The sequence below is a fragment of the Ambystoma mexicanum genome, chromosome 9 (assembly GCF_040938575.1).
Source record: "Ambystoma mexicanum isolate Mex_15411 chromosome 9, UKY_AmexF1_1, whole genome shotgun sequence".
NCBI classification, from domain to species: Eukaryota; Metazoa; Chordata; class Amphibia; order Caudata; family Ambystomatidae; genus Ambystoma; species Ambystoma mexicanum.
In genome coordinates, this window is record NC_090931.1 from 352050573 (window position 1) to 352078382 (window position 27810).

At 46.4% G+C, this 27810-nt stretch overlaps 1 protein-coding gene across 1 annotated transcript; it reads right to left on the bottom strand.

The window, feature by feature from the left end:
• Positions 1-970: 970 nt before the first annotated feature.
• LOC138488047 (C-C motif chemokine 4-like) lies at positions 971-5923 on the bottom strand. The gene is made up of 3 exons (XM_069614770.1): positions 5579-5923; positions 5127-5241; positions 971-1496 (listed from the first exon to the last, which is right to left on the bottom strand). The coding sequence occupies exons 1-3, from the start codon at positions 5649-5651 to the stop codon at positions 1409-1411; spliced, it is 276 nt and encodes a 91-aa protein (XP_069470871.1). The 5' UTR covers positions 5652-5923; the 3' UTR covers positions 971-1408.
• Positions 5924-27810: the final 21887 nt, after the last annotated feature.

Below are 27810 nucleotides of genomic sequence, written 5' to 3' on the forward strand. Positions count from 1 at the left end.
ACACCACTCCCTCTTTAAATTAAATGGAATTAGTAAATCAGTCTTTTGTGGATGAGTGAAGGTTGCTAGCCCACTGTAGGGGTTAATTGTCTACTCTCTCTTTGATGAACAGTGACAGGTTTATGCTTTTCTCTATCTCTATTCCTACCACAAACCTTCGTGGGGGAGAGGGGAGTCTATCACACTCCCTCTGGGGTGGAGGAAAGTCTCTGGTTGTGAAGGTGATAAAAATCACGTCAGCTGTACCTGCCTGCGTTGTGTGTGAACAGAGAAGACCTGATCATTGTACAGAGGCCAAAGTATTTCAGCATCTACCCAGTGTGAGATGGCACCCCCAGTGCTGCAAGAAACGTCACACACAAAGCATGTGTACGCATAAGTGGTGTGAGATGGTACCCTTTATAATGTAGGAGATACCACATAGGCTGCATTTCTAACATCACCTTGCAGTGCTGACATCCCTTGCACAATAAGTACCGCAGTTGTAATGCCTGTTTACTTACAGCAGTGTGAGGCAACATCCCTTACACTGTAAGTGACATATCTTGCAAATCGTATTATGTAATGTCCAACATGAGGTGACATTCCTTAGACCGGCAGAGTCTGGCTGCTAAACCTAAGTGTATGAGACAGTTCACATATATACATGAAAGCGATTAAAACTCTCCGACTCATAAGTGAAATGACTCACAGTACCTTTGAATCTGTAATCTCCGTTGAATGACATCTCTGCACGATTCCCCAGGCCTAGTGACTTCTGACCCATATGGGTCCAGTTTTGACTTTTTAGCCAACAGCACTTTGACTGCTGGGACTCGATAATTGGTATTTATAATAATGTTTCTGATGGCATGGATCGAGGTGGTAACCATTGGTCTGTCTTTCCCAATGCCTTGGGAGTTGACTACACAGCATGAGAACAGGGGACATATGTTGCTTCAAACATTATTTCAATAAGAACACAGTAGCCTTTTTAAAAAAATATGTATTTTATTGTCTCCAATATTAATGCTAAAATTGAGACAAATATAGTGCCACTTTGCTTTGAGCTTTTCAATAATGCCCTAACATCTCATTTACTATAACCTTTAGTATCATGTGGAAGTACTCAAACACGTTTGCATTACAACAGCTAAGATTCACTCATCACTAGACATGAAAATAGGTCAAACACGAATATTCGATAAATTGCTATAATTAGAAACATTTTATGTCATCCCAAAAGTAAAAAAATACATTTTGCTAAATAATAAATACTAGAATTATGGGCAATGAAAGTGCAGGAGGCAGATCAGAGTCTTGCTTTTTCCACCAGGAAGTTAAGTCATTGTTCAGTCTCTGATATCCTCATACTGGAATATTTAGGCTGCTGCCAAGCTCAACAGTCAGGGCAGGACCAGGTAGTCCTTCAGTTCAGTTCCAGGTAATTGATGTGGCTCTGGACCCAGGTCTGCTCTGGGTCAGCACAAAGCTCACGGCCTTTCTTGGTGATAAATCTGTTTGGGAAAGAAGGAGATTAGAGCTGTGATTCTTGAAAAGCCAATCAATAAAGATCTGCAAATAATACACATTGACCTAAAAAACAACACCAAATTCCCCTCACGCTGCCTACACCATAACATCACAGAACTGCACTTTTTCCCTATGGCTAAGTCCCCTGCCTGACTCTGGTGGTGAAGGGTGGGGGAGGCTAGGGGGGCCATGTGCCACAGTACACTCATGTGGGGAGAACCCAGCATGCACCCCATGGTACCACAATCCTGTGGCAAGAACTTGTATATGAAGCCAACTCATGGAGCTTTCCCTTGATGGGACCGGCGTCATGAAGTGAATATATCTGTGAGGCGTACCACCCTCCCTTTCCCCCGGGTCTCCGTGTTTGAGTGTTCTTGCACATTAGGTCTGTGTAGCACAATGAGGAAGTCCAAATGTTTTCGGATCAATTGTCCTAGTCTTCTTCCACTTTTTGGGATCTCTCTGCACACCAAAGACCAGGATGACAAGCAGCATATTTGAATCTAGGAGGCCAAATCTAAGAATTAATTGTGGGACTCTTAACTCCTGACAGCAAGTGACTTGGCTACGTCCAGAACAGGACCCAGGATACATAGACTTTGAATTAGAAAGACAGAACTTCTTTTGCACCAATGAAGTGAGTTTTGTCTTAGTGGAAGCTACAGAGAATTCATCCTGGTTTTTCTTGCACTTTCTTCATTTTGCCCAAACGTTGCACCAATCCACAGTGGGTTCAATTTTGGTAATTTAAGAATCTTCTGTGTAAGTTACTTACACTGATTCCACCAGGCTTTGTAGCAATCTTCAGTCCCTCTGCACTATGACATGGTCAGCCAATAGCACTGTAATCTCATTTCAACTGAACTACACCAGACAATACCACTGCATCCTCAGTCCCACCGTGTAATGGCATCAGAAAATGCCACTGTGTCATCGACCCACTACACTATAACATCAAAGAATATTGCTCTATCGTCTTTACCAGTCAACTATGATATCTTTTAATATCACTGTGCCCTCAGTGCCAATTTACTATGATATTATGACATATCACTTTGTTACTTCACTCCAACTTCACTGTATCAGTAAAGTGTATAGATTCTTCACAGCTGGCTCTATTAAAATGCCTCATGATCGCAATCATGATAATAATTGTGTCTATGTTGCATTGTATACCTCTTATTCAGCTCTCTTTTGATGTCTACCATAAATGGGTATCAGGTAATAATGTTGCCATGAAAAAAGGGGTCAGGTTGGTGACTTTTTAAAGAAATTAATTAATGATGCACCCTCCAGGCTATCAAACACTTTCCCCAAATATTCTAGGACTGGAGGTAATGATATATAATTATACCCCTCCTAGAATATTTGAGGAAAGAATTTTGGTAGTCAGGAAAAAGTCGCCAGAACCTGACGACTCTTCACAGCGACATTATTACATGGAACGCATAAATGCCCATCCACCCTGCTAAGCTGGTGATATGTGGTATGAATGCAAGTCCTTCACGAAGGTGGAAATTGCTAAATTGCAAATAGTGATGCCAGCTTTGTGACTGAATGGTATTATTATCAATAAGAATTCTTAGCATGAGGCTCTCCATCTGTGACCAACCTCTTAAGCAGGTATGTGAGGTTGAGTCTGGAGGTTTAAAGAATCCTTTCCATCATGTTCAGTAAAAGATAACTTGTTTGTTGGACCCTCAATTATGACCAAGGTGTCCATTTTGAAAAACATTAGGCTGGTTCCCAAATTTGGTGGCCGCATGTAGCGTGAACGGTTAATGGTTTTCATGGTCATCAGTCAAGTCCTTTGCTTTCATTATCCCCCGAAAGTAAATGTCTCCATTATTTGCTAGCAGCTAACACTCCACTTCCACACCTCCTACGCATACTGATACAATGGTGGTTTGTGAAGCCTTACCGCAACCAACAGCAGCATTCAGGGAATCACCATGGAATGGGCATACACTGCCATATGGATATAGAATTAAAATGAGCTTCTTGCTCAAGGAATATATGCACCCACTAATAGAGTAGCATTGAATCTGGGACACACACATTGGGCCTCATTCCGAGATTGGTGGTAGTCATGGCGCTATTTGCGCCATGACTGCCACCAATAACGGATCCGGCACCGGTGTAGTTCAATGGGGACTTACCGGTGAAGTCCGACCTTTGCGGGACCAGTAAATCCCCATTGAAAATGCCATTCCCCATTCCCATGTGAGCCCCTATAGGACTCAATGGGAATGGCGAGGGCACAAATAACGGGCTCGCGAATGGCAAGCCCGTTATTTGAGCTCTGGTCCCCTAACGGGACCCGTAAGGGACGTGTGGTCCGACCAAACATACCTTACGGTTCCCGTTAGGGGATCTCAGAATCGGGAGGTAGGGGATTACCGGCACCGGTCTCTGTACCTGTGCCCGTTATCCCCTACAGCCCGACTCGGAATGAGGCCCATTGACACCATATAAGGAACCATAAACAAATATATCCCTGAAATCTATAAAGAGTTTGGGCCCGATTCGTGGAATATTTGCCCAGGTCAAAGTGAATTTGCACTGCTGAAAAGTGACTTTGCACTGTCGACACAAACCCTGATTCATGGAACCGTGCGAAGGGTATTTTTACTGTTCAAAGTCCGGGCAACGTCAGCGCAGTCATTTTTGCAGTACAAAGTGGCTTTGTCCAGACTTTGCACAGCAACAATTCCCTTTGCACAGTTCCATGAATCACGTTTTGTGTCGGCAGTACAAAGTCACTTTTCAGCAGTGCAAAATCACTTTGAACCGGCCAAATATTCCATGAATCAGGCCCTAAGTGTTTAAGCAGAACATGCTTATTTACTCAGGATCCTTACGACTGACTGTGATACCAATAAGCTCTTAATTTTCATGTAAATATGCATATGAAGTCAGCATGGATACCATTATTCATCTTATAATGGTAACTAAACATTACATCATTTAGGTTGACTTTTCATCTCTAGGGGCCTCATCACGACTTGGGCGGCAGCCCGCAGAGGCGGCGGTAACGGTATTACTGCCGCATTTAAGGGCTGGCCTGATCCTGAGCTCTTAGCTGGGGGTAAATAAGCAAAGAAAATGTCCATTCTCTGCGCAATTAACGCAGGCAGTAATACCACATGGTAATTGCACCATAAATTCTGCATTGGGTCCAATGGACCCAATAGGGAATGGGGACTTTACAGTTAGCGCCCAACCCGTGATCCAGCAGTAATACCGCTTGACCGGTGGATGCTAACGCTAACATAGTTGGGGCGGTATTACAGACCAAATACCGCCCAACTCGTGATGAGGCCCTAGATCTGTTGCCTGGTCATCCCTTAAAATTACATTAGCTAAGTGGAGGCACCAAGTTACAGATCATTGTTAAAGCTTTAGTAACCAAGTAGTTCTACCTGGTTGAAGATCCAAGAGCCACAATCTCTAAAGCAAGGATTCAAAACATTTACACTCTCTCTCTATGGAAAGAAATTTTTCTCTGATAGATCTTTTGGCAGGCCAGCCAAAACAAAGTGTCATGCAAGTTTTTGGTCCAAGCAGTAATCAAATGGTAAAAATGATCATCGTGAAATTTGACGACTTACATCACAGCTGGATTGGAGCACTGGCTGCTGGTGTAGAAATAATCCTTGACGTTGTCCTGTGGGATCTTTCGGGGGGCGTAGTTGAAGCAGCAGGATGTTGGAGCACCTGAACCAGCTAAATGAAAAAGAAACCACAGATGTGAAAGCTTGAAAACAATGTACTAATTGCTGCACTCGAACAGGAATAGAGGGGCTTTACCCTTATCATAAACATACACCTAAAAGGTTAAGCAACAACTTCTCCTCTACCACTTTCGAAATATGCTATTGTACCCTCTGTATTAGCCAACCACTTCCAGGACATCCACCCCGAGATATATATATATTTTATATCCCTCTTCCCCTCTCTCTCTCTCTCTCTCTCTCTCTCTCTCTCTCTCTGCCTCTCTCTATCTCGCTCTCTTGGAGGGTGGAACTCATGGTAGAAATCAGAAGCATCATTCATGACTCACCAGGAGCAGCTATGCCCTCAGAGCAGAAGGCAGCCAGGACGAGCACTGAGACAGCAGCCAGGGTGATCTTCATGTCTGCTTTAGGTCTGGGAGTGAGCTCTGGACAGAAGTGGATGAGAGTGAGATCTTGAGGCTGACTGATTTCCCTTCTGGCCCTCTGCTATATTTATAGGCAGAATATTTGGGGGGGATTCTAGAGGATGTGGCCTCTTCGGGGGAAATGAAATGCAAAGATGGAGAGTGGAAATACAGAGATGGTGTGATGGCAGAAACGGTGCATAGTGGAGAGAGCTAAAAGTGGCATCTTGAGCAACCCAGGAAATACTAGCGGAGGTTTGAGGCAGTCCGTCTGCAGACCATCGCTTGCTCTCGGTGTGCAGAGTTCAAGAGCATTGGAAGAGGACAGGATGTGATGAGGCAATGAGGTTATTTGGGTCTGTTCCGATTTCTCTGTTTTTCAGCGAAACAACTGGTGATCTGCCAAGAGATGGCCATGACTTAATCAAGTGTCTACATGTTCTTAAAGGAGAAATAACTTGATGGGGAGGCGAGGCGGAGTTTCCCCAAGAAGAAATATAAGCTTTTAATCTCATATCTGGGGTTTTCCGTTGCAGAGAATGTGCAGTTTCAACAGTTTCATCCACGTGTTGCCTTTTTAGATCCCTTTGCGCCAAAAAGCTCAGCACTGAAATAGTTTAGAGTTTTGTGACTGCATGAAAGAAACGATAATAAGATGTATGCTAACAGACATCATAAGTTTAATAATATTTATAATAATGATACATTGATTGTTTCGACAGCACTGTCGCTTAATCGCCAATAACTTGGAAGTTCATGCAGTACTGGTGGCGACTTTCATCGCATTACAGAGGGAATCGACTGCCTCTCTCACAGGTCTAGTTGCCCTGGAAGGCTGTCCCACCACATTCACAAAAGAGGGAGACCCACTTTCCAGCCTGATTTGGAGGCAGGCCTGTCTTTTTTTATGATGCTCTGCCACCTTTCTTTACTGCTGTCTGCCTGGATGTATGCCAATGCTTCTCCTCCTCCCTGCAGCTCCTGGATGCTCCTGTCATTGCAGTCTCCACCTAGTGCTTGCTCCTACCCTTCCTCCGTGCGGATCTGGACTCCTGTTTAGATTTCTTATTAGGACGAAATGCAATCCCTATTAATAAAAACCCGATTTTGCAACCTAAGTGACCTAGCCTTTCATACATACTTTCTCATTTAACGGGACCTCAAGGTTCCTTGCTGTGCCCAGGGGTTGTACTGAAGTAGCTGGAAAGGTAGGCAACATTTCTTGGAAGTTTAGAACCAAATTGTCTCCAACCACCAGCATCTCCATGTTTGTTGGATTCACTTTGAGACAATTGTGGCAAATCCATTTGTCAATGGCCAGGATGCAGTCCACAACTTGTGCATGGCTGAATGTATTCAAGTGCAAAAAGATGTGCATGAAATAGGCATAGCTCTAGAACTCGAAACATAAGTGAGTTGTGCTGAAGGTCTTAAATAAACAGTAACTACTCGATGGGAAAGTCATCATACCTGTGGAACCCCAACAAGATAGCAACAATGCCTTAAAGCTTTTTTAAACCACATCTGTATCCCTGTGACCCCTCTAAGGAAGCGTGGGCTGAGGACATCTATCCCTTTATAAGGAATCCACTGCAGTGAACATTTAGAAAGTAGTTCTTAATTAGAGGTATGGAAATTGAACGTACATTTCTCTAGCAATGTGCATGCAAAGGATGGGGTTCACAGAATAATTCTGGGTCCAAATATTCGAACCAACTCAGGAAAATGGTAAAGGTTGCTGTTTTATTACCAATTATCTAAAACAGGGTGGTTACAATGGACATCAACGGGCGTTCGCTCAGTTATCGACAAATTTCCCATACAAACATCCTTATATGCAAAAACTATGTTAGCAGTGACATCATACTATGTAGAAAATAAGAAAAACCGACAACCGATTATAATTGATAAAAGGGGAACATCTAAGTATGCTTTCTATAAGGACTGGGATTGTGATTGGCTGTCTATTGCCATGTGGACAACGTATGCCTACCTCGAAAACACGTCATCTTCAACAATATTAATTACACGGTTTATCATTGGTTCTCAAACTATAAGGCCCTTCATTATATAGCAATCTACAGTTGGTTGGCATGCTCGTACCATGTCTGGAACATTCGGTTCACTTAGCAGCACGTAAGCTCATACACAGGTGCGAGGCGGTGGACTTGACTTTACCTCCCACCCAATCAGCTCAACATCTCCCATCACCTATGCCTTCTGCCGTGCAGATTGTCTTTGAACTTGGCCTTGAAAAGTATCCACTGATTGGAGATCATCCGTTCTTTGCCATACAAACAGGGAAAGGTCTATCTACCTGATTCAGACACACGGAATACAGCCTTGCAATGGTGCCACGACTCTTCTCTGGCTGCGCATCCGGGAATGCAGAAAACTCTAGACCTTCTGAGAAGATGGTGCTGGTGGCCTTCTATGGCTCGGGACATTAAGGATTATGTAGCCTCCTGTGCTGTGTGTGCTCAGTGCAAGCATCAACTTGATAGACCCGTGGGTTTGTTTCAGCCTATGCCTTTACCCGACACTCCTTGGAAAATGATATCTATGGATTTTGTTGTGGAACATCCATTGGTCGAGGGGTATGACACTATCTGGGTCATTATCGACTATTTCTCCAAAATGGCACTTTTTGTACCCTGTCGTGGTGTACCAACCGCTCCAACACTGGCCGAACTGTTCTTGAGGAACGTGTTTCGATTATTTGGTCTGCCTTCGGTAATAATCACGGACCGCGGGTCCCAATTCACTTCCCGTTTCTAGAAAGCCTTGACTACGACCTTAGGCATTGATGGCAGATATTCCAGCGCTTACCATCCCCAAACTGATGGTGAAACCGAGCGGTTAAACGCCACCATGGAACAGTATCTATATTGCCTTACCTTTCAACGTCAGGATATGTGGGTTTCTGTTCTTCCCATGGCAGAATTCGCCTGTAACAATTCATTACATGCCACGACACGCTTGTCCCCCTTCTTTGCTCTATATGGACAACATCCCCGCTCCTTGCCTAGTATTACTGATCTGCCTCCACACAATCCTCGGCCTTTGGATGCCTGCGAAAACTAACAGACAATCATATCTTTGTTAGAAAACAGCTTCTGCAGGCTCAGCTTTGGACCAAGATGTATGCTGATGCATGCCGTACCCCGGCCCCGGAGTATCTTCCGGGCATGAAGGTGTGGTTATCTGCAAAAAACCTGCGCATTCCAGGCCGAAAAACCCTGCTACCTCGGTTTGCGGGCCCCTACAAGGTTTTACAAGTTATCAATTCAGCCACTATCCGCTTGACCTTCCCTCTAAATGGAAGATACACCTGGTGTTTCATGTATCCTTAGTAAAACCATGTCACCCAGCGGCCAGACTGTATTTGTGCCCTCTGCCTATGAAGGTACAAGGGTCCGATGAATACGAAGTGGCCGCGATCTTGGATACCAAGGTTCGACAGGGCAGACACCTCTATCTGGTCGATTGGAAAGGGTACGGGCCGGAGGATCGTACCTAGGAACCTACAAGAAACATCCATGCCCTGTTCTTCTGTCACGTTTTTGGTCCGCCCGGCGGGTGAGGGTTCCTTTGAGGGAGGATACTGTCATGCCCACGTGTACGATCGGTCCACGACCATACGCGTATAGCCCTTTAAGAACGCTGCAGCCAGGTGCCTGGAAGTTGGCATTGCAATGCTGGCGTCCCGTCCTTCCCTGTTCCTGGTACCGTCAACGTCGAGTAGCACGTAGCGTCGTCACATGATCTGTACTTAAGCACCTCCCACTTGTTGCCCGGTGCTTCTGATTTGTATTAGTGGCGTTACGGAAAGTTGCATGTTTACTCCTTTTATTCCTTGCCCTTGTTTCCCCCTCCTTGCTTCTGGAACTCTTGTGCCTTGACCAGGACTGTTTATTGGATTTTTGTTTTGGATTGCCCTTTGCTACTAGTCTACCGGATGTGTGTTATGACCATGGACAGCTAACGGAACTGCCTTGTCTCTGCCCCTTTTGTTGTGCTGCTCTTCACGATCACGGCCGTTTCTGAACGGTGCTTTTCTTCATCTGCTTAACTTGGAAAGCAAAGAACTTAGGATACCTGGGATCCTGGGATTTTGTTGGAACAGTGATTTCTGTACTCGGACTAGAGACTGCCACAGTGTACTTAGGCGTCCTCGTGCCGTCGGGTTAGGGTGTGCTTCTTTTTCCTCTGGAAACCAGACCTGTCTCATCTTGCCTCTCTGCTTGGAACTTCCAAAGACTGCACATACTTTAATATGGTAAGCCCGTAAGGGGTTTCTTGTTCTTGGTGCAGCCTGGATTAGGGGAGGGGTCTAGATATGTATTGACTAAGGACAGCATTAGTACTATCGTTTACACATCTTGTCTAACTGTATACTATTGCAAACTACGTTTTTGTTCCGAAAGAGTGGTTGCCCTGCATATGCACATTGTGATTAACCTCGCACTTCGCTTGTAGGTTCACTGTGTTTCCTGCCCTACGCATCTCGTCTTGCCTTCTCGACACCGGCTTCTACGACATTGATCCCGTGGAAACTGTCTCCTATTGCGACACCTGGGTCTCATCTGGTATCCTTTCTTTTCTCTGATTTGCTGCTCTGGTTGTCTGATTACAGGACCAGAGGGGTACATCAGGTGGAAGAACTCGTCCACTACACTACGTGGGCAACTTGGACCCTGACAATGACCCCCAAAGACAGCAAGTAAAAGTCGATGAACATCACTGTCGGTAAGCACCATATGATTAACTGCTTAGAACAGGTATTCTCCACGAAATTAATCTGGATACTGATATCGTTTCAAATTTCTTTTTAAAAAAAAAATATTTATTACTGGCAAGAGAAGGTACAGGGCAACAGGAAAACAGCATGTATTAAGTTAAGCATACTGAGTTCTGACCACAGTGAATAATATGCAGCTCAAGAGGCAGAGGTACGATACAGTGTTACATACATTAGAAATGAGTCATCTTAGATCGATTTGGGTGCATCAGGATCCAAGAGGTAAGAGCGGAAGGCCACCCAGGCGTCGCAAGGTCTGGAAGAGAAGGGAAGGGTAGAAAGATAAAGGTCTTCACATTCTTGGGCCCATGTCAGTGACACCAGGCAGTCTTTCGCGGTGGGAGGGGGTTCTTATCCTTCCATTTTAATAGAATGACTCTCTTAGCGCTCATACATGCTGTATACAGAAAAGCTTGGTGACTTTTACTATGCACAGCTGCCCAGATGCCGAAGAGTACTCCTAGGGGGTTGGGCTCTAATGGGATAGTAAGCACCTTCGAGATTATGGGCCTCTTTACAGGTCGGGTGGTCCGGAATTAACAGTGGCGGTAAACCTGCCGCCACTGTTAATTCCGGACCGCCCGATCCCGAGTCCTGCAGGCGGGAGGTGATCTTCCCGCCAGGTCTGACCTGGCGGGTTGAACCCCTCCCGCCTGCAGGCGGACGTGGAAACACCAGCACCATCACGAGATGGTGCCAGTGTTTCCACTTCCCCATTCCCAATGAGTCCTATTGGACTCAATGGGAATGGGGATTTACACCATTCCGCCTCCGTGACTCCCTGGACACCGGTGCTGTAATGCCCTGGTAATTCCGGGAGTCACGTAGGCGGAATGGTAATACGAGTCCGGTGGTAACCAGGCGGTTTTAGCGCCGCGTTTACCGCCGGACTCGTAATGAGGCCCTATGTCTGTGATTTTAACCCAGAGGTTTCTTAAAAGAGGGCAAGCCCAGAACATGTGTAAATGGTCTGCGGCGGAGTATTGGCATCTTGGGCAGCCCTGAGGTTGTGAATGAGTCATCTTGGACAGCCTAGCTGGTGTATAGTAGAGCCTATTCAGGAGTTTGAACTGCATACATTTAAAACTAAAGTTTAATGAGAGTTTCTGGGTATGCCTACACATTTGTTCCATTGGTCATCTGAGTTCCATGCCTAGTTCGCAGGAAGAAACTTCACGGGCTTACGGGGTGGGGGTCGGTATGGTATCTATTAGCATTTGATATAGTGTGGAGAGGATGGCCCTCATTCCGAGGTTGGTGCTAGCACCAATGCCGTTACCGCCACCGACGTGGTGGTATGGGGATTTACCTGTCCATTCCGCCCTTTGCGGGACCGGTAAATCCCCATTTGAAATGCCATTCCCCATTCCCATTTGAGCCCCCATAGGGCTCAATGGGAAGGGGGAAGGCGGCAATAACGGTACCGCAAATTGCGGTACCGTTATCGACCTCAGTATCCCTTTGCGGGTCCTGTCCTTAACGCCTGCTAAAACCAGGCGTTAAGGAAGGACCCGCAAAGGGACCTCGGAATAGGGTGTAAAGGGATTACCGGCACCGGTGTCATTACCGGTGCCCGGTATCCCTTTGCGCCCGGGTTGTAATGACCCCCGATATGTCTACAGTTTCCCGAGTTTGCAATATAGGCCAGGGAAGCGGTTTCTGGAGGTTCAGTAGGGTAGGAGGGACATTTGGCCAATATAGCTGCCCTCAACCTGTAGTAGTGTAGAAGATCTACAATAGTGTTTTTGTGACCCTGTTCTCATATGGTGGGCGTGATAAATTTGCCTTCGGGGAAGACGTCTGCCAAAGCCCTATAACCCAGTCGTTCCCATCTCATCTGGATAGCATTGTCCCATGTGGGTTTAAGTTGAGGTAATTTCCAAAGGGGAAGCCATTGGTGATAGGGCTTATCCTTGGCAGTGTGGGTGAATAACAAGCACCATGCGTGCAGAGTAGAGGCGACCGGGTCGAACGGGCAGCTATCCTTTTAGCTTTGATCTAGTATTAGTGTTTTTAGATCCGAGTCTGTCGCGGGAAGTGCCTCCAGTTTTACATGTGGGGGGGCAATGTCATTGAGTACCAGAATGTGGCGAACTGGGCTTGGGCAGCAATGCAGTACAGTTGTAGGTTAGGAACAGTGAACCCACCCCTGTCATAATAGTACGTCATATCTAGCCATTTCTTATGCAGCGCACCAGAGTGCCACAGGAATTGCGCGCATGTATAATAGAAAAGTATGTTTTCCCGGCCATAGAGGGACAATAGTGAACATATATAGGAGCTTGGGGAGTATTGTCATCTTGATTAATGATAGTTTAGTGGCAGGGGAGAGTGGGAGGATTTTCTAATTTTGCATTCTAGTTTCTGTAAACGATATGAGTGAGGCGTAGTTGTCTCGTAACATGGAGGAATGGGAGCACGACTCCTCCACCAATCGGTTCGGTGACCATCGTAGAAAAGTAGTTCTGCGGCAGTCCAATGTGCTGTCTGTAAGGAGGAATATTTTGGATTTTGAGAAATTGATTGTGAAGCCTGAGAGTTCTCCTATACGTGTAATATCTACCAATATTGGTGTCAGGTTAGTTAAGGGGTCTCTAAGGTACAATATTACAACGTCCGCATATAAGGAAACAATCTCTGGTGGCTGTGGTATATCCTGATATATTCCGCCATTGGCTTGATGGCTAGAGCAAAGAGAATAGGGGAGAATGGACAGCCCTGTCGAGTTCCCCTCTCGAGTTGAAATGTTGTGGATGTACATGCATTAACCAGAAATTTGTCTTGTGGTTGTGTGTATAAGAGTTTGATGTATCTTAGCATTTGGAGCCGAATCCCATCCTATCCAATGTTGCAAAAACATAGTCCCAAGCGCCATGTCAAATGCCTTTTGGTCGTCTATCATTATGGCCACTGCTTGTGTCCCGGGGTCTATTCTAGCCAATATATTAAATAGCCTAATATTAAGGGCAGTGGACCTTCCTGGGATAAATCCGGCCTGGTCTGGGTGAACCAAATGTGGCATCAATGGGAGTAAGTGATTGACTAGCACTTTCGCATATATTTTGGTATCGCAGTTTATGAGTAACAGGGGTCTGTATGAGCCGCTTCATTGCTAGGTTTATCCGGTTTTAGCATGACTGCGATTAGGGATTCTGTAAGGGCATGCAGATGGAGCGATTCCTCCAAAACCAACAGGAGGATCGGGGATAGTACTGCTGCATACTCCTGGTAGAATGCGGCCGTAAGGCCATCAGGGCCCGGGGCCTTGCTTTCGGGGAGGGCGGAAATAGCCACGTCAATTTTCTCTAGGGTGTTTGGTAGTTCCAACTCTTCCTGGTTTGAGCACTAAGGCAAGATAATGGCATATTTTGGAGGAAATTACGAATGGTCTGTCCATCGCTTGGTTTCGGTGCAGTGTATAACGTGTGGTAAAAGGTGCAAAATACTTCGACAACATCTGTGTTGGACCCCTTATTATTCCCATGCATGTGTATGATGGAGTCCACATGATCTCTGCCGCGCTCAGAGCGAACCTCCCTCGCCAGCGTCCTCCCCGGCCTATCTCCTTCACCGTATTTCCTAGCCACAATCGGATGAGAAAAATATTGGGTTTCTCTCAAAGCAAGGTTCTCAAACCTCTCTAGTTCTGAGCGGGTTTCAGCCAGCAATGCTGGGTCGGAGGTTCTAGAATGTTCTTGTTCAAGGTATTTGAGTGGCCGCTCGGAGTTTTCAAGGTCTCTTCTAATGCATTTAAGTACCCCGGCCTCCCTAGACATCGCCATGCTCCTGATGTATACTTTGAAGGTCTGCCACCTGACGCTGTGAGAAGTATAGCCCGGTGCATCGGTGTCAAAGTAGGTGTCAATGTCAGACTAGATGATCACTCTGAACACCACTTCCAGCAGTGCTGTGGATTTAAACCACCAGGAGTAGCTGGATGGGCCAGTTTTAAATGTTAAGGTTAGCGAGACCGGGGAGTGGTCGGACAGGGTACGGGGGCCAATGATCACCTCAAGCACTTTCCCCATTAGTGAGCCAGAGATAAGAAGAAGATCTATACGGGACGACATGTTGTGTACCGAAAAGTAGAACGTATATTCTCTTGACAGCAGGTGTGTTTGGTTCGCCATACGTCTCTTAGATCGAGTGCCTGCATGACGGATAGTAGTTGGCGACCTGCTCGGGATTGGGGATGAATGGGACTATGTTGGTCTGATCAAGTATATCATCTAGAATAAGGTTCATGTCACCTCCCCATATTAGAGGTAGCCCAGGATACCTGGCTAGGGTGTCTTTGAAATGAGCGAAGAATTCCGGAGAGTTGGTTTTGGGACACTAAGTGTTCATGAGTATGAGCTCTAGGCCTTCATAGATGCTGTGTATTATCAGGAACCTCCCATCTGGGTCTACATGTATGTGTTTGATCACGAATTTCAGAGATTTGCGGACAATCACCATGAACCTCTGGATTGAGAGGAGAATGAGGTAAAGTATCTATTACCGACCCAAGAATTAGCTATATGGCAAAAAGTGTTTTCTTTGGCATGAGTTTCTTGTGTCTGTGGGCATAAGATATTATTTTGCGTGACTTGGTAAAAATTCCCAAACTCCGGATGTTCCAGCTTAGTGTCCTCACCTGTTGTGCCATACCCACCCTAATGGAGCCAGGTCGTCTCTGTCTATGATTGGAGGTGACATTCCCTTGTTGTTTGTGTCCCGGGTACCACTGAGCCCAGCGGCCAGGTTTTACCAGTGATAGAGCACAGCAAGCGCTATTGGTAGCATCTTGCGCAACGCATGCTCTTCATGCCATCGGGGTCGAGTACAGACCCCGTACTCCCATTCACTCCCCCTTCCCTCACTGCCTGCCCCAACCTAGCAGTGTGATTCCCCTCCCCCTCGCTGCCGCCAACCAATCCCCAATGCCAACTGGGCCTCGAGTCTAAAACCAACATACTACTCACAAGCAACTGCAAATGGGAGCACTGTTACCGCACGGCAATGAGCAATAAAGAGGGCATCACGTCCTAACTCTGACAAGTGTGCAAGTGGCGTAACTTACAGAGGGTTAGAATCGGCACATAGCTTTGCATAGGTATAGGCATCAGGTTTTAGCATCAGTGCTCAAGCGGGTTCATAAGAGTCATTCCGCCGGCCCAGCCTCCAGGCTAGCCTCCAGGATTTGCGCCTCTATGAACTTTACTGCTTCACTGAGTACTGTAAAAAAGTAGAGCTTGCCTTCGAATTGTAGTTTTAGGCGGGCTGGAAACAGCATAGCATATATTTCTATCGCACAGAATCTTTTTAACTCTGATAAACTGGCGCCACTCCAGTTGAAAAGGAATCGAGAAGTCGGGGAATATGTGGATAGTTTGAGACCCGAGTCTTAATTCTTTCTTTTCCCGAGCCAGTCAGAGGAGTGCGTCTCTGTCCTGATAGATCAATATTTTTGCTATAATAGGCCTGGGGAAGCCTCCTGGTTTTGGTTTGGGTGAAAGCGCTCGGCTCGCCTATTCCACAGAGAAAAACGGAGAGGGGGCGGGCTCATCCAGTAGGTCCCTGAGAGGATTTTCAACAGCCAGCTCCACATTGCCAGTCACAGCATTTCTCAGAACACCCGCTATCCTAATATTTCTTCAGGAGAGCTATTCAAGGTCATCGCACTTGGCTTTGACTTGCTTCATGTCTTTGGAAAGCGAGGCAACTGTGTCCTGTAGCGTGCGGATACTGTTTTCGTTAGTGCCAATCCTGTCTTCTGTGTCGGTTATCCGGGCCCCCTCATGCGCTAGCAGAGAGCGTATCAAGGCTACACTTGCATTGTTATCATCGAGTTTTTCATGTACGGCTGCAAAGCCCTTCACCATGGCTTCCATCATTCTAGAGAGGTCTGGTACATGCAGGGGCCCCAGGACAAAGTGGGTGGTTCTGGTGGCAGTTTCCAAAATTGGCCTGGATTGTCACGCGGTGCTGCCTTTGCAAACCTGTCCATTGCCCCCGCATTTTTAACCCCACTGGCACCCTTGGTCATATCCGATCGAGGTGGAGCAGTTCAAAGGAGTAGCTTGGCCGCAGGTCCAGTAATTTGATCCCGGTAGCAGGATTTCTTTGGTTGCCGAGATTTAGCAGGTGTTGCAGCAGGAATGGGTTGCCCTTTGTGGGTCCACTCTAGGGGGATGCCGGTGTAGCCCAGGAGGTCCTGCCCGGATCTTATTTGTGGCGAGCCCAGCCCACCAGCCCAGCAGCGTCACTCTTTTCGTGTAGTCTATGGTGGCCCGGGAGGACCGTCCCCTGGGGAGCACGAGGGGCTGGGGCCACCTCTCATCTGGCAAACTGGGCATGGATGGATAGAATTCAGCTCGGGGGGTCACACACTCAGTGGAGGGGTTCACAATGTGATTGGGTCGTGTGGAGGCGACCGTGTTTCCGCCCCTAGCTTCTGGCTGGGAGTTATCTGTTACTCACAGCTGTGTGTGAGTTGTATCGAGCTGTCGTGTGTATTGCACAGAGGTGTTGCTATTCCAGGGCTAACTTTAGTGCATGAGTCTGAAGGTGCAGCACACCGTCCAGCAGGAGGGGGTTGAGACCGGCTGGGCTCAGGTGGTGCAGAGGGCCTCTTCAGGGCCACCGGGGCATTCGCACACCGACCTGCTTCCCAGTGAAGATATCTTGGGGCACTCACAGCGGGGCAATCCGCTGCGAGCCCTAAGTGTGGAGTGCTCCCGAGTTAGGCATTACCTGTGACTGCCCTAAAAGCAGTGTTGAATGACCATGCATTATATAGGTGGTGAAGAGGGAGGGTTAAGGAGCCAGTTTCCTAATTCAGAGAGGTGGAGCGAGGAGGCCCATATCCCAACAATGGACGTTTTGAAATTGTGTGATTATAGCCTAGGGTTGGGGGGGGGTCTCACCTCACGATCAGATGATGTGCAATGTCCTAAGGAGGCTCATCTGATCTGCAGCTGGGTTGTAGATGTTCGCCCAGAGCTCGCATAGCAGAACCAGCCTGTGGTGCAGCGAGTGGCAGTGTCTCCAACAGTGGGGATGGGGTCCTCCCTGCCCCCAGCTATGAGTGTGCGCTGGGAGCACAGGATGTTCATACACCTTACATTTGTTGGTTGACTTAAATAAAGCAAACGCTGGGTCTCAGCATGGGCGGTCTGGTAGTCACAGCCCCGTGGTTGACTCACCTCGTGTCTCTGTTCGGGTTGGAGTAGCTTTAGTGTGTGGGTACCAAGAGGTTCAGGCGAGCAGCGCATCCCAAGAGCACTGCGCAAGTGCGCCACAGTATTGTCGCAATGAAGTTTGGGGTGCTTGGCACTTTCCTGGGGCCGTGGAGGCAAAGGGGACCGCGTCGGAATGTGAAGCAGGCAACCACAACAGGGATATACAGCACAAATATGGAGAATGTTCCCGCCAGGAGACAGCCACCTGGCGGGCATGTCAGATGCAGCGGCAGAGAGCCCGCTCCATTGTCACTGCTCCATCAGGTCCCGGCGGGTCACAGCAAGTGTATGCCTTCAATGGGTGAGGGCTCGGCAATCACAGGCCGCTTCAGAGGTTTGCAGAGGCTGTATCAGTATGTTGTTGGCGCCACTGGGTTGTCAAAGATGCCGCTGTGGGTTCCTCTGGCTCCCTCAAGCTCCGGCCCAGTCCGCCGGATGGTCATAGGTGGGTTTCGGGGCCTTCACTTCCTCATAGGTGTCTGGGTCATAGCAGCATAGCCGGTTGGTCCCACGCAGAGACCCGAGCTCCGAACCCCGGAACGGGAAGAGCCGATTGCATTAGGCACCCTCGGGCAGGCAGGCCACACGGGGAGCTTGCTTTCTCCTCTGCCACAGTCCCAGCATGCAGCCTCTTGATGTTCGATGAGCTTGTAGGGCTCCTCGAGACCCAGGAGTCAGACCAATGCTGCCCACACATTTCAGGAGCCTTATCTAGTTTTTGGTGCTCTGTCCATACATCAGAAGCACCACCTTATCGCCTCGTCTTCTGCCATAGTATGTAGCTGAAGAGCTAAGCAGCCATTTTGTGTGGCTGCTCAATAGAGACCCCCCATCGTTTCCAATTTATAATCAAGTACTGACGTTTAGGCATAACTCTGATGGTGCAATTTGTATTTCTAAAGTTCATTTTCAACCTACTGAAATTCTCTGCAAGTCTTTTCACTCACTGCTAAAATATCTATAATGAGTGTCCACTTGAATTTCAGTCCAAGATAAATCTGTATTAACCGCTGGTTGCTTTATTGTCCTTCTTTGTCATTAGCTGGGTCTGCACACGCTGAAATTCTTCTTCTTGCCTTGCTTCTGGATCGGCAATGGAGGGAGAGCAGGTCTCACCTTTATAGGCCTTCAAATTACCTAGGTGAATCCCAGCTCGTCTCCCTTGGATTTTCACAGCTGAAGGAGTTATATTCTCAAAGCAAAAGGGACCATTAAAATGTGGCTCATGCCACCTTCTAGTAAAATTCTTGATTAGGACTAGGTCTCCAACAAATAACTTAGGGGCTGGTAATAATTTAATTGGGTTGGTTGTTGAATTGTCTTCTGTGTTCTGAGACCAACCCCTGTTGCGCTTAACTTGATCTGAAATGAGAGAAATGCTAGAGGTCATACATGTCAAATAGTGGTGCATCTCATCACTTAATGTTTTAGCTACACTCTGGGCATCACTTCTACTCCTAGATGGATGTATAAGGGGAATTCTCATATGCTACCCTGTCACAAGTTCATGAGGAGTGAGTTGATGATCTGATGTGGCCTGGTAACGAGGGCATATAAGGCTAGAGGTAGGCAATATAGCCATCCCTTCTTCAAAGTCAATTTAATCTTGGCAATCCTTTCTTTAAGGAGGCCGTTGAGTCTCTCACATATCCGTTTGCTTGCAGGTGATAAGCAGAAGAGAACTTGTGTTTTATACTCAATAGAAGCCCTATTTGTTCAAATAGCTCATTGACAAAATGTGGCCCATTGTCGGATGTCAGCACATCACACACACCCCTTTGTGGAAAGACTTTGCGCACTAAAAACTTTGCTGCACAAGTGGCATTAGGGTGTTTACACAGACCTGCCTCGATCCACCTAAAAAAGGGACACAACACCACTAATAGATAACTATATCCATAACATACCTGCAGCATATAGACTTAGACGATATGTAAATGCTGAAATGGACCATTCGGTCAAGGTATCACCCCTCTAATCATGCTCAGTGTATGCCCAGCAGTAAGCTTTTGACACACGATGCAGTTTATCATAAATAATACAACGTGTTCCCACAAATTCAGAATGAACCAGTCATCTGCAATCATAGCAGAAAGACTTTCCCTTGTTACATGCATGGGGTAATGCAGCTTTTCAAGCGCAACCTTCAATAACACTACTGGCATCACCGGCTTTCCAGTACTGTCTTGTCACCATAATGCTTCTATGGTTCTCTGGGGGATAAAGAATGACCACTTTGTTTCCATAATTCCTTCTTTTCCTGTGGTGCACTCCTTTGAATCTCCATTAGTTGGATTATCAGTAATTTATTAAACCCTTCCTGCACTAACATGGTTTTGACTACTTTTTTTTAACATTCTCAGTATCAAAACTCAAAATGTGTGGGGAATATGCAACTCTTTTGGCTTCTTTGTCTGCGGCTTCATTCCCGCAAGAGATCAAATCTGTTTGTTTAGTGTGCGCTGCGCATTTAACAACCGCTATGGCTAATGGAAGTTACAGTGCCTTAATAAGCCTATCCAATAAGGATGCATACTGCACTGGAGTGTCATCTGTGTGGGGGTAGCCCCTCCTCTTCCAACGTGCTTACCCTGCGTGTATGGTTGAAATGACGTAGGCAGAGTCACTGTACACTGTCACTTCCTGTCCTTCGTGTTTCTCGAACATGACAATGTGTGCTACTTATTCTGCCGCTTGCACTGAAAAGTGAGATGGTAGCCTTGCACTTGCTACAACTTCAAATTCTCCATTTAATCTATGTCTCACTACTCCGGCACCTGAATGCCTCTCCCCACTAGTCTGAGCAATTTTTGTAGAACCATCAATCAAAAGAATTTCCCCGCCTGCTAAAGCATTCTCTTTCACGCAGGGTACATCATAATAAAATTCAACACCATTAGCACAATCATGCACATGATCGCCTTCTTCTAGTGGCTCAGCTATAAACATGGCAGGATTCACTATTTTACATCTTACAATTTTAATCATTGGGTTTCAAATTATTACCTCATATGATGAAGCTCTTTGAGATGTCAATGGGCCTTTGGGTTTCTCTAAAACAGAGCATGCTCCACAAAGAGGGTCATAGAGCAGACCATGACAATACTTGTAGATTTCTCAATCACGAACGGAGCAGCAGCCAATGACTGTTCGCAACGAAAGTGTCCTCTCATAACTGGTTCTAAAATCCCACTGTAATATGCTAAAGGTTTGTACCCTAATGTAGTTCTCTGCGTAAGCACTGCTGTCATGACTGCCCTATTTGTGTGCGAAAACAAATAAAATTCCTCAGATTAATTGGGTATTCCTAAAACAGGGACTGTACAAATTGCTTCCTTCAGTTCCTCAAACCCTTCCTCCATTTCTTCAGTCCATTCTATTTATACTTTTTCCACCTGTGCTTTCTTTAGATCTTGCAGAAGTGGTATTATATACATACTATAATCAAACACCAAGGCTCTGACATATTTGCATAACCCCAAAAATGGTTGAATCTGTTTCACTGTTTGGTTTTGAAGTTTCATTATCGCCACGGCTCTTTCAGGTCTCACTTCCTTTCCTTCATGTATTATCAATTGACCTATGTATAACACCTCTTCTTGACAGTATTGCAAGTTCTCCTTGTCTACTTTATATCTCTTGTCAGCTAGAATAGTCATCAACTGAACAGAATCTTGTCTGCACTCATCTTCTGTGGTGCTACAAATTAAAATATCATCTACATACTGTATCACTGCACTCTTAAGATCAATATTGCCTAGATCCATTGGAAGGACTCTATTAAAGGTTGATGGGGACACACAGTACCCTTGGGGCAAACAAGTATGTTTCAGTCAAGTTTGGTGGAACATAAACAACGTCACGTCTTGCAAGTCCTTGTGCAACTGGATTGAGAAAAGCGCATTTTTCAAATCGATCACTGTGAAATATCAAGCTTCCACTGGTATACAACATGGTATCATCGTCGGATTAGGAACTAAAGGAAACTCTGCATCTACAATCTGATTAATCAGTCTCATATCTTGTATAAATCTCCACGAGCCTCCTTTGGATTTCTTAATCAGATACACTGGGGTATTACACGACGATTCCGATGGCACTAGAATTCCTTGTTTCATCAGTGCTGAAATATATATCCTCTTCAGCTTCTCGAGACATGGGGTACTATTTTCCTCGAGGTAAAATCGCTCTTAGCTTAAGCTTTATATTAATTTCCCCTATTCCCTTTAATAAACCTATGTCATAGGGGCATGTGGCCCAAAGGACGCTTAGCGCCTTTTCCAAGCTTTCCTGAAAAAATGCTGGATGTTGTCGTATTATTGCCATTTGCTGTGGAACCTGCCTTTTCTTTATTCTTATACAGTATGTAATGCTCATGACGAACACTACTTCATTGTCTGTTTGGTCTTCCCTGAACATGTCCTCATAGGTTATGTCAGTCAATCTATACCCTTCCTCGAGAGCTATTACTGTTCTCCATGGTCTACCCTCATCATCTACTCCCTCAAGCATTGCCATTTCCTTTCGTACTATGGCGGCTTCCAATTCTATGGGGATAGTCTGTCCCCCTTCTCCATCCATAGGTATTCGCAGTCCTCACAATGTTTCCCATTAAACCAGGTAACCATGTCAGTAGAATGCTCACTCCATACAGATAAATCTCTGGATCTACTGGAATGCCTCGCAGAGCCACTTGCCCTGTAAACTCCATTATCAATTCTCCCAAATTTAAATAGTGTATTCATAGAGCGGAACACACTATTCAGTAAATTAAATTGTCATGTTACATTTTCTCATTAAATCTCTTCCCAAAATGTTGACTGGTGTCTGTTGTGAATATATCAAAAGAACAGACATGTCGCACTCTCCTATAGAGACTGGTAATTAATTAGTAAAAGGAACTTGACTCGTAGCTCAATAGAACGCTTGAGAATTCATTGCAATTCCTGACATTGGATATATTTTCCCTCTCGTATACATGAACGAGTAGCTCAAGTGTCGACTGGAGAAGAAAATGTTTTGCCTCCTATCTTCTCCTCTTGGGGGTCTGGTGTCACAGATAGTACTGAACACATCAAGTCACCCTGTGAGCTGTCCTATTTTGGGCACAGACTCATCCCTGTCCCTGTGAAAGAATTCCCTCCAATCACAGTGACACCTCCGATCCTAGGTGTCGGTACTTGTCCTGTATTTGCATACTGCTGTGTCTTCATGGAGGCTTGTTTCTACTGCGCTTGCAGTGGATTCATTTTCACTCATTCTTGCTACTGCACATACTGCAGTTGCGGAGCTTGCGTCTGATACAAAGTCTGATCTTGGCCAAAGCCTTCCCTAGTCTGTGTGGAGGATAAGCTGTCCCCCTCTTGAAAACATGCCATTTTGCACATTTCCTTGGCTCCCACATACACGTGCAATGTGCCCTGTTATCCCAACCCGTCTGACAAGCCCTCCTTGAGCACTCTGGTTCACATTTTGTGCACCTTGAAACCCACCTTGATTATTTTGAAATCCTCCTCCTCTTCCTCTATAGCCTATACCTCTGCCTCGCCTGCGATGTAGCCATTGCTTCCTGCATTCCCAATCCTTCTCCGCTTGTCAATACTGCCCCGTCCATGGCAAATGTTGACATTTTTTCTGAACTAACGTGGCTCCCTCAATTTTCATATTCTCATCTTTCTTCTTATTTTTCTCTTGTAATAACCAACAATGATGTACTATTGTGAACTGTATCTCAGCCAAAGGCTTTGCTTCCATCCCCACTTATTTCTTAATCTGTCTCTGTACTAGTTCAGGCAACCCCCGACATCAAATGTGGTAAAATAATGCCACTGTATTTTCCCATGGCTCACAATTTTCAAGTTGCAAGTTTCAAGGTGCCATTTCTCCTGAATCTCCTGAAGGTAAGCAATAGGGTCTTCATCTTACGTATCATGATTTCACCCATATATGATGTGTCAGGATACTGTACCCTGAGTGCTCTCCAAACATCTGTTCTACAATTATTAAACAGTGCTCCATCATGCACTGTATTCTGTGTGGTCAAACTTGAATACCCCCTCTTCTCCATATGTCGTCAGCTCTCTCCCAAGAATAGCTGCTAGGAAACCTTTTATGTCCCCTATGGCCAACGTATTTCCTCCTGCCATTTTTTCTAATTCAAATATCCATTTCACAGCGCCGAAGTCAAATTCGGGAGCTTACACCTTAAATTATCCTTGTCCATATGCGACCATGGAATATACTGTGGTCTTGCTCCCCCGTTTTCCAATAAGGAACACTGCATAAATCCTGCCCCACGGTCGGATCCTACTATTAGTGTATCCCTGGCAGACGATCAGCCCTGTCTGTCTCCTTATGGGTAACAACCTTAACCTGCTCACATACGGTGGCGACTCCCCCTTTTCACTGTACGATTGTCCTCAGGGACGCTCAGGATATGCTATGGGATCTGGCATCCAATCCTTAGGTTGTTCCAGATCAGACCATCTCACTTATTTGTCCATTTGCAGGCTTCCTTCAGGGGCACACGCTCCCTCCTCCTACCTCGAGGGTAGACTCTTTTTCCTCATCTGACATGTCTTGTCCCCAACTAGTGTGATTATCATCCCCTTCACCCTTATCCAGATTCAATCTACTTAAAGACAATGCTTGACGTTCATCACTGAACAGGCTTCCCTCCTCTTTTTGTGATCGAGGCATTGGGGACCGATCATCATTCCCTCATGTCTCATACTCACTACGTTCAGGCTCCCTTCCACCACCTCCTCTCCTTCTCTCATCTCTGACTGTCAGTCTGCTATCCAGGAGTGATGTGCCGCCAATGATCTCTGCCTTAATGCCAGTAAGACTGAGATTCTCCTCATCGGTATACCTGCTCCCTCCTTTCCTGTCACTCTCTGGCCGGCCTCTCTTGACCCTCTTCCTGCTCCCACCTGCCAGGCTAAAATCCTCGGGTCATCTTCGACTCCACTCTTTTCTCTACTAATATCTCCGACTTCTCTAAACAGTCGCACTACCCGCTGCACCTCCTCAGAGATATTCTTCCTTTCCTCTCCTTCCCCCAGAAGCTCCCTGTCTCCAGAACCCTGGTTCCCTCTAGGCTGGACTACTGCAACATCCTCTTCCTAAATCGGCCTGCCTCTACTCTCCAACCTCTGAAACTCATCCAAAACAGGACTGTGAGACTTGTCCTTGGCCTCAAGCCCAGGTATCGTATCTCCCCAGGAATAAAAACTCTGCACTGGCTCCCAAGTGGCTGTGAGGATTAAGTTCAAAACCCTCTGCATTATCCACAAGGTCTTCTGGGGCCTGGGGCCTGAATTCCATCAACTCTCTCTTCCTAAATATCTTCCTTCTCAGGCTCTTCACTCATACGCCTCCAACTCCCTCAGAGTCAGTTGGTTCTCCATGCGATGAGTGGGTGGTAGATCTCTTTCTTCTGCTGGGGCTTCCCTCTTGAACAGACTCCCTGCCTCTATGAAACTTGAAGAGAACCATCTCCAGTTCCGCAAGCACCTCAAGACCTTCCTCTTTGCTTCTGCTTTCTCTCCTCCTCTCCCCTGCTGATATACTGGCTGAAACTGCACTGGTTACCTGGCTACCCTCTGAACTCAAGCCCATGTCCCCTCCCCACTAGTTGCACACCTGCACTGCCCCCTGGCAACCCTTGCACTCTGGGACTCTTTCTGTATCTCTACAGCCCCCTTCCAGCACTTGACACCTGATGTCTGCATTTACCCTTTCACTTGCCACCCGCTGGCCACACTTTTATTTATTGGGCCTCATTACGAGTCCGGCGGTAACCGTGGCAGTAAAACCACCTGGTTACCGCCGGACTCGTATTACCATTCCGCCTCCGTGATTCCCGGAATTACCAGGGCATTACAACCCCGGTTTTCCGGGAATCACAGAGGCGGAATGGTGTTAATCCCCATTCCCATTGAGTCGTATAGGACTCAATGGGAATGGGGATCATGACAACACCGGCAGCATCTCGTAATGCTACCGGTGTTTCCTCGTCCGCCTGCAGGCGGGCGGTGTTAAACCCGTGTTAGGCAGAAACCTGTGCAGTTCCCTTTGGGAACACTGCAAAAGATTTAGGACTACAGGTGTAAGTAGTAAACCCAGTTGGTAGCAGTCTGTACCACCCAGATTTACCTGGTAGCTGTGGCTGAGCAGTCAGACTTCCCTCAAGAAGAGTTAGGCAGTATGCAAAGTATATACAATAGGCACTCAGATACAATAATACAAGCAAACACTGACCAGAGCTTTGGTATCAAAGTATATAATTATTTATTTAAAAACACACTGTTTGAAACACTCCAGCACTCTTATTGTAAAACACCCTAAACACAGTTACTATTATAATATATACAACCCTTATTCCTTATCAGATCAGCCTTAGTTTACACCACTTATTTCCATACAGAGGTGAGCGCTTAACTATAGATGGCACTCCAATAAGTTTATGAAGAAGGGAGGGAAAAAGACAGAATATGGAAAGGTACACCACTCTAAGATTTAGGAACACTATTAGCAAGGCAGAAGAGCAAAAGTCACTTGTGAGCCAAAGTCCATAGGCTGGGCCCCCTCTTAGAGAGAGCAGAGCACAAATGCGCCCAAGATCACACAGTTACACTAGGCTTAGAAAGTCTTGCAGAGAGTTCGAAAAGAGTTTAGAGAGGCTCAGAAAAGTTTAGCCAGGGTGTCCCAGGCTAACCCAGGTTCGAAAGCCGGGGGCTAAATCTACCCCGTACAGTCGGTGGCAAGGGAAGCCAGGCGGGACACAGTACCTTAAGTGGGAAGGCTCCTCCAGAGGTGGGAGTTGTTCCTGGCAGCGGGTGCAAGTCTCGTCGTCGTCCAGGGGAAGAGTAGATCTCGACTTGGAGGAAAGATGAAGGTCGTTGCACTGCCAGGGAAGAAACCAGCCACAGAGTTTTCCGGTTAAAGGTATTACCCTTTATTTCGCGGTCGTGGTAAAACGTAGTATTCCGGTTGCCGGGGTGCTTAGCACAGGCAAGGCGGCCACGAGATGCATCGGGAAGGCGAAAAGACGGTGAAACTAGTTATCCCCACCAGTCAAAGGAAGAAGACTCTCCGGCAGGAGATCTCCTCCGTCGTTGGGAAAAGTGGTGAGACGGTCCAGCAGGGCACCACCAGTGGTGTCGTCGTGGCAGGTCGGCTCAGCTTCTCCCTCGTCGGATTCTTAGGTCCTGTGGCGACTTCTGAAGTTACAGTCCCCAAAGCCCTGCTTTTATGCAGAAAACCCTGATTCACTCAGCCTAGCTGTCACTCAAACATGCTAAGTGGTTTGGGCCAATCAGGACAGAGTGCGACTTGAGTTGCCTAGGCAACTCAGCCCAGGGTGCCTAAATCCCCCTCCACCCCTCCTAAGTACCCCAGACAGAGTGGCACCACTTTTGAGGGCTTCTGTGGAGAAGCCCGCCAAAAAGTGGAACAAATGGCTCGACTTGGGTTGGAGTCACAGAAGGGAACACAAACGCCATTTTAGAACTGAGTTTTGGCAAAAAATACCAACCAGAGAATTAATAATAATTAAATAAACCGGCGGTATGTTCGAGGCTATCGTAATTAAATAAATAAAGATTGTAGCCTCGAACAATGGGAAAATCCCATAGAGAAATATTTGCGGTTGAATATAAAAAGGAGTATCCACTGCCACCAGCCAAAACTCGATCAGGGGGGACGGAGACGTGCCCCCTAGACTAACAGACCCCGGGGAAATCGAATTGCCCCAGCCAGTACTTCCACAATATGATGGTTTGTACTGGTTCTGTTCAGAATTCAAGACTAGTAAAGTCAATGGTGACTTTACATGCCCTGGGAGACAGTAGTCAGTCCCAGGGTATGGAGTCTATACTGGGGGGTCTCCATGACACCCCTGTGTTACTGCACTGAGGGTGCTGTGTAACTCACATCACAAAAACACATGAAGCCCTATGGAGTAAAAGACCCCATAGCCCATTAAACACATCTAGAGTTAAAAGAAACACACTCAAATCATGCCCACGAGTGAGGGTAAAAGAGTCCCACTCTTGGCAGGAGAAAAAATAAACCCCAAAAAATCCAGCAAAGCTGCTGGGGGACTCACTAGGTTAGGAAATTCAGCC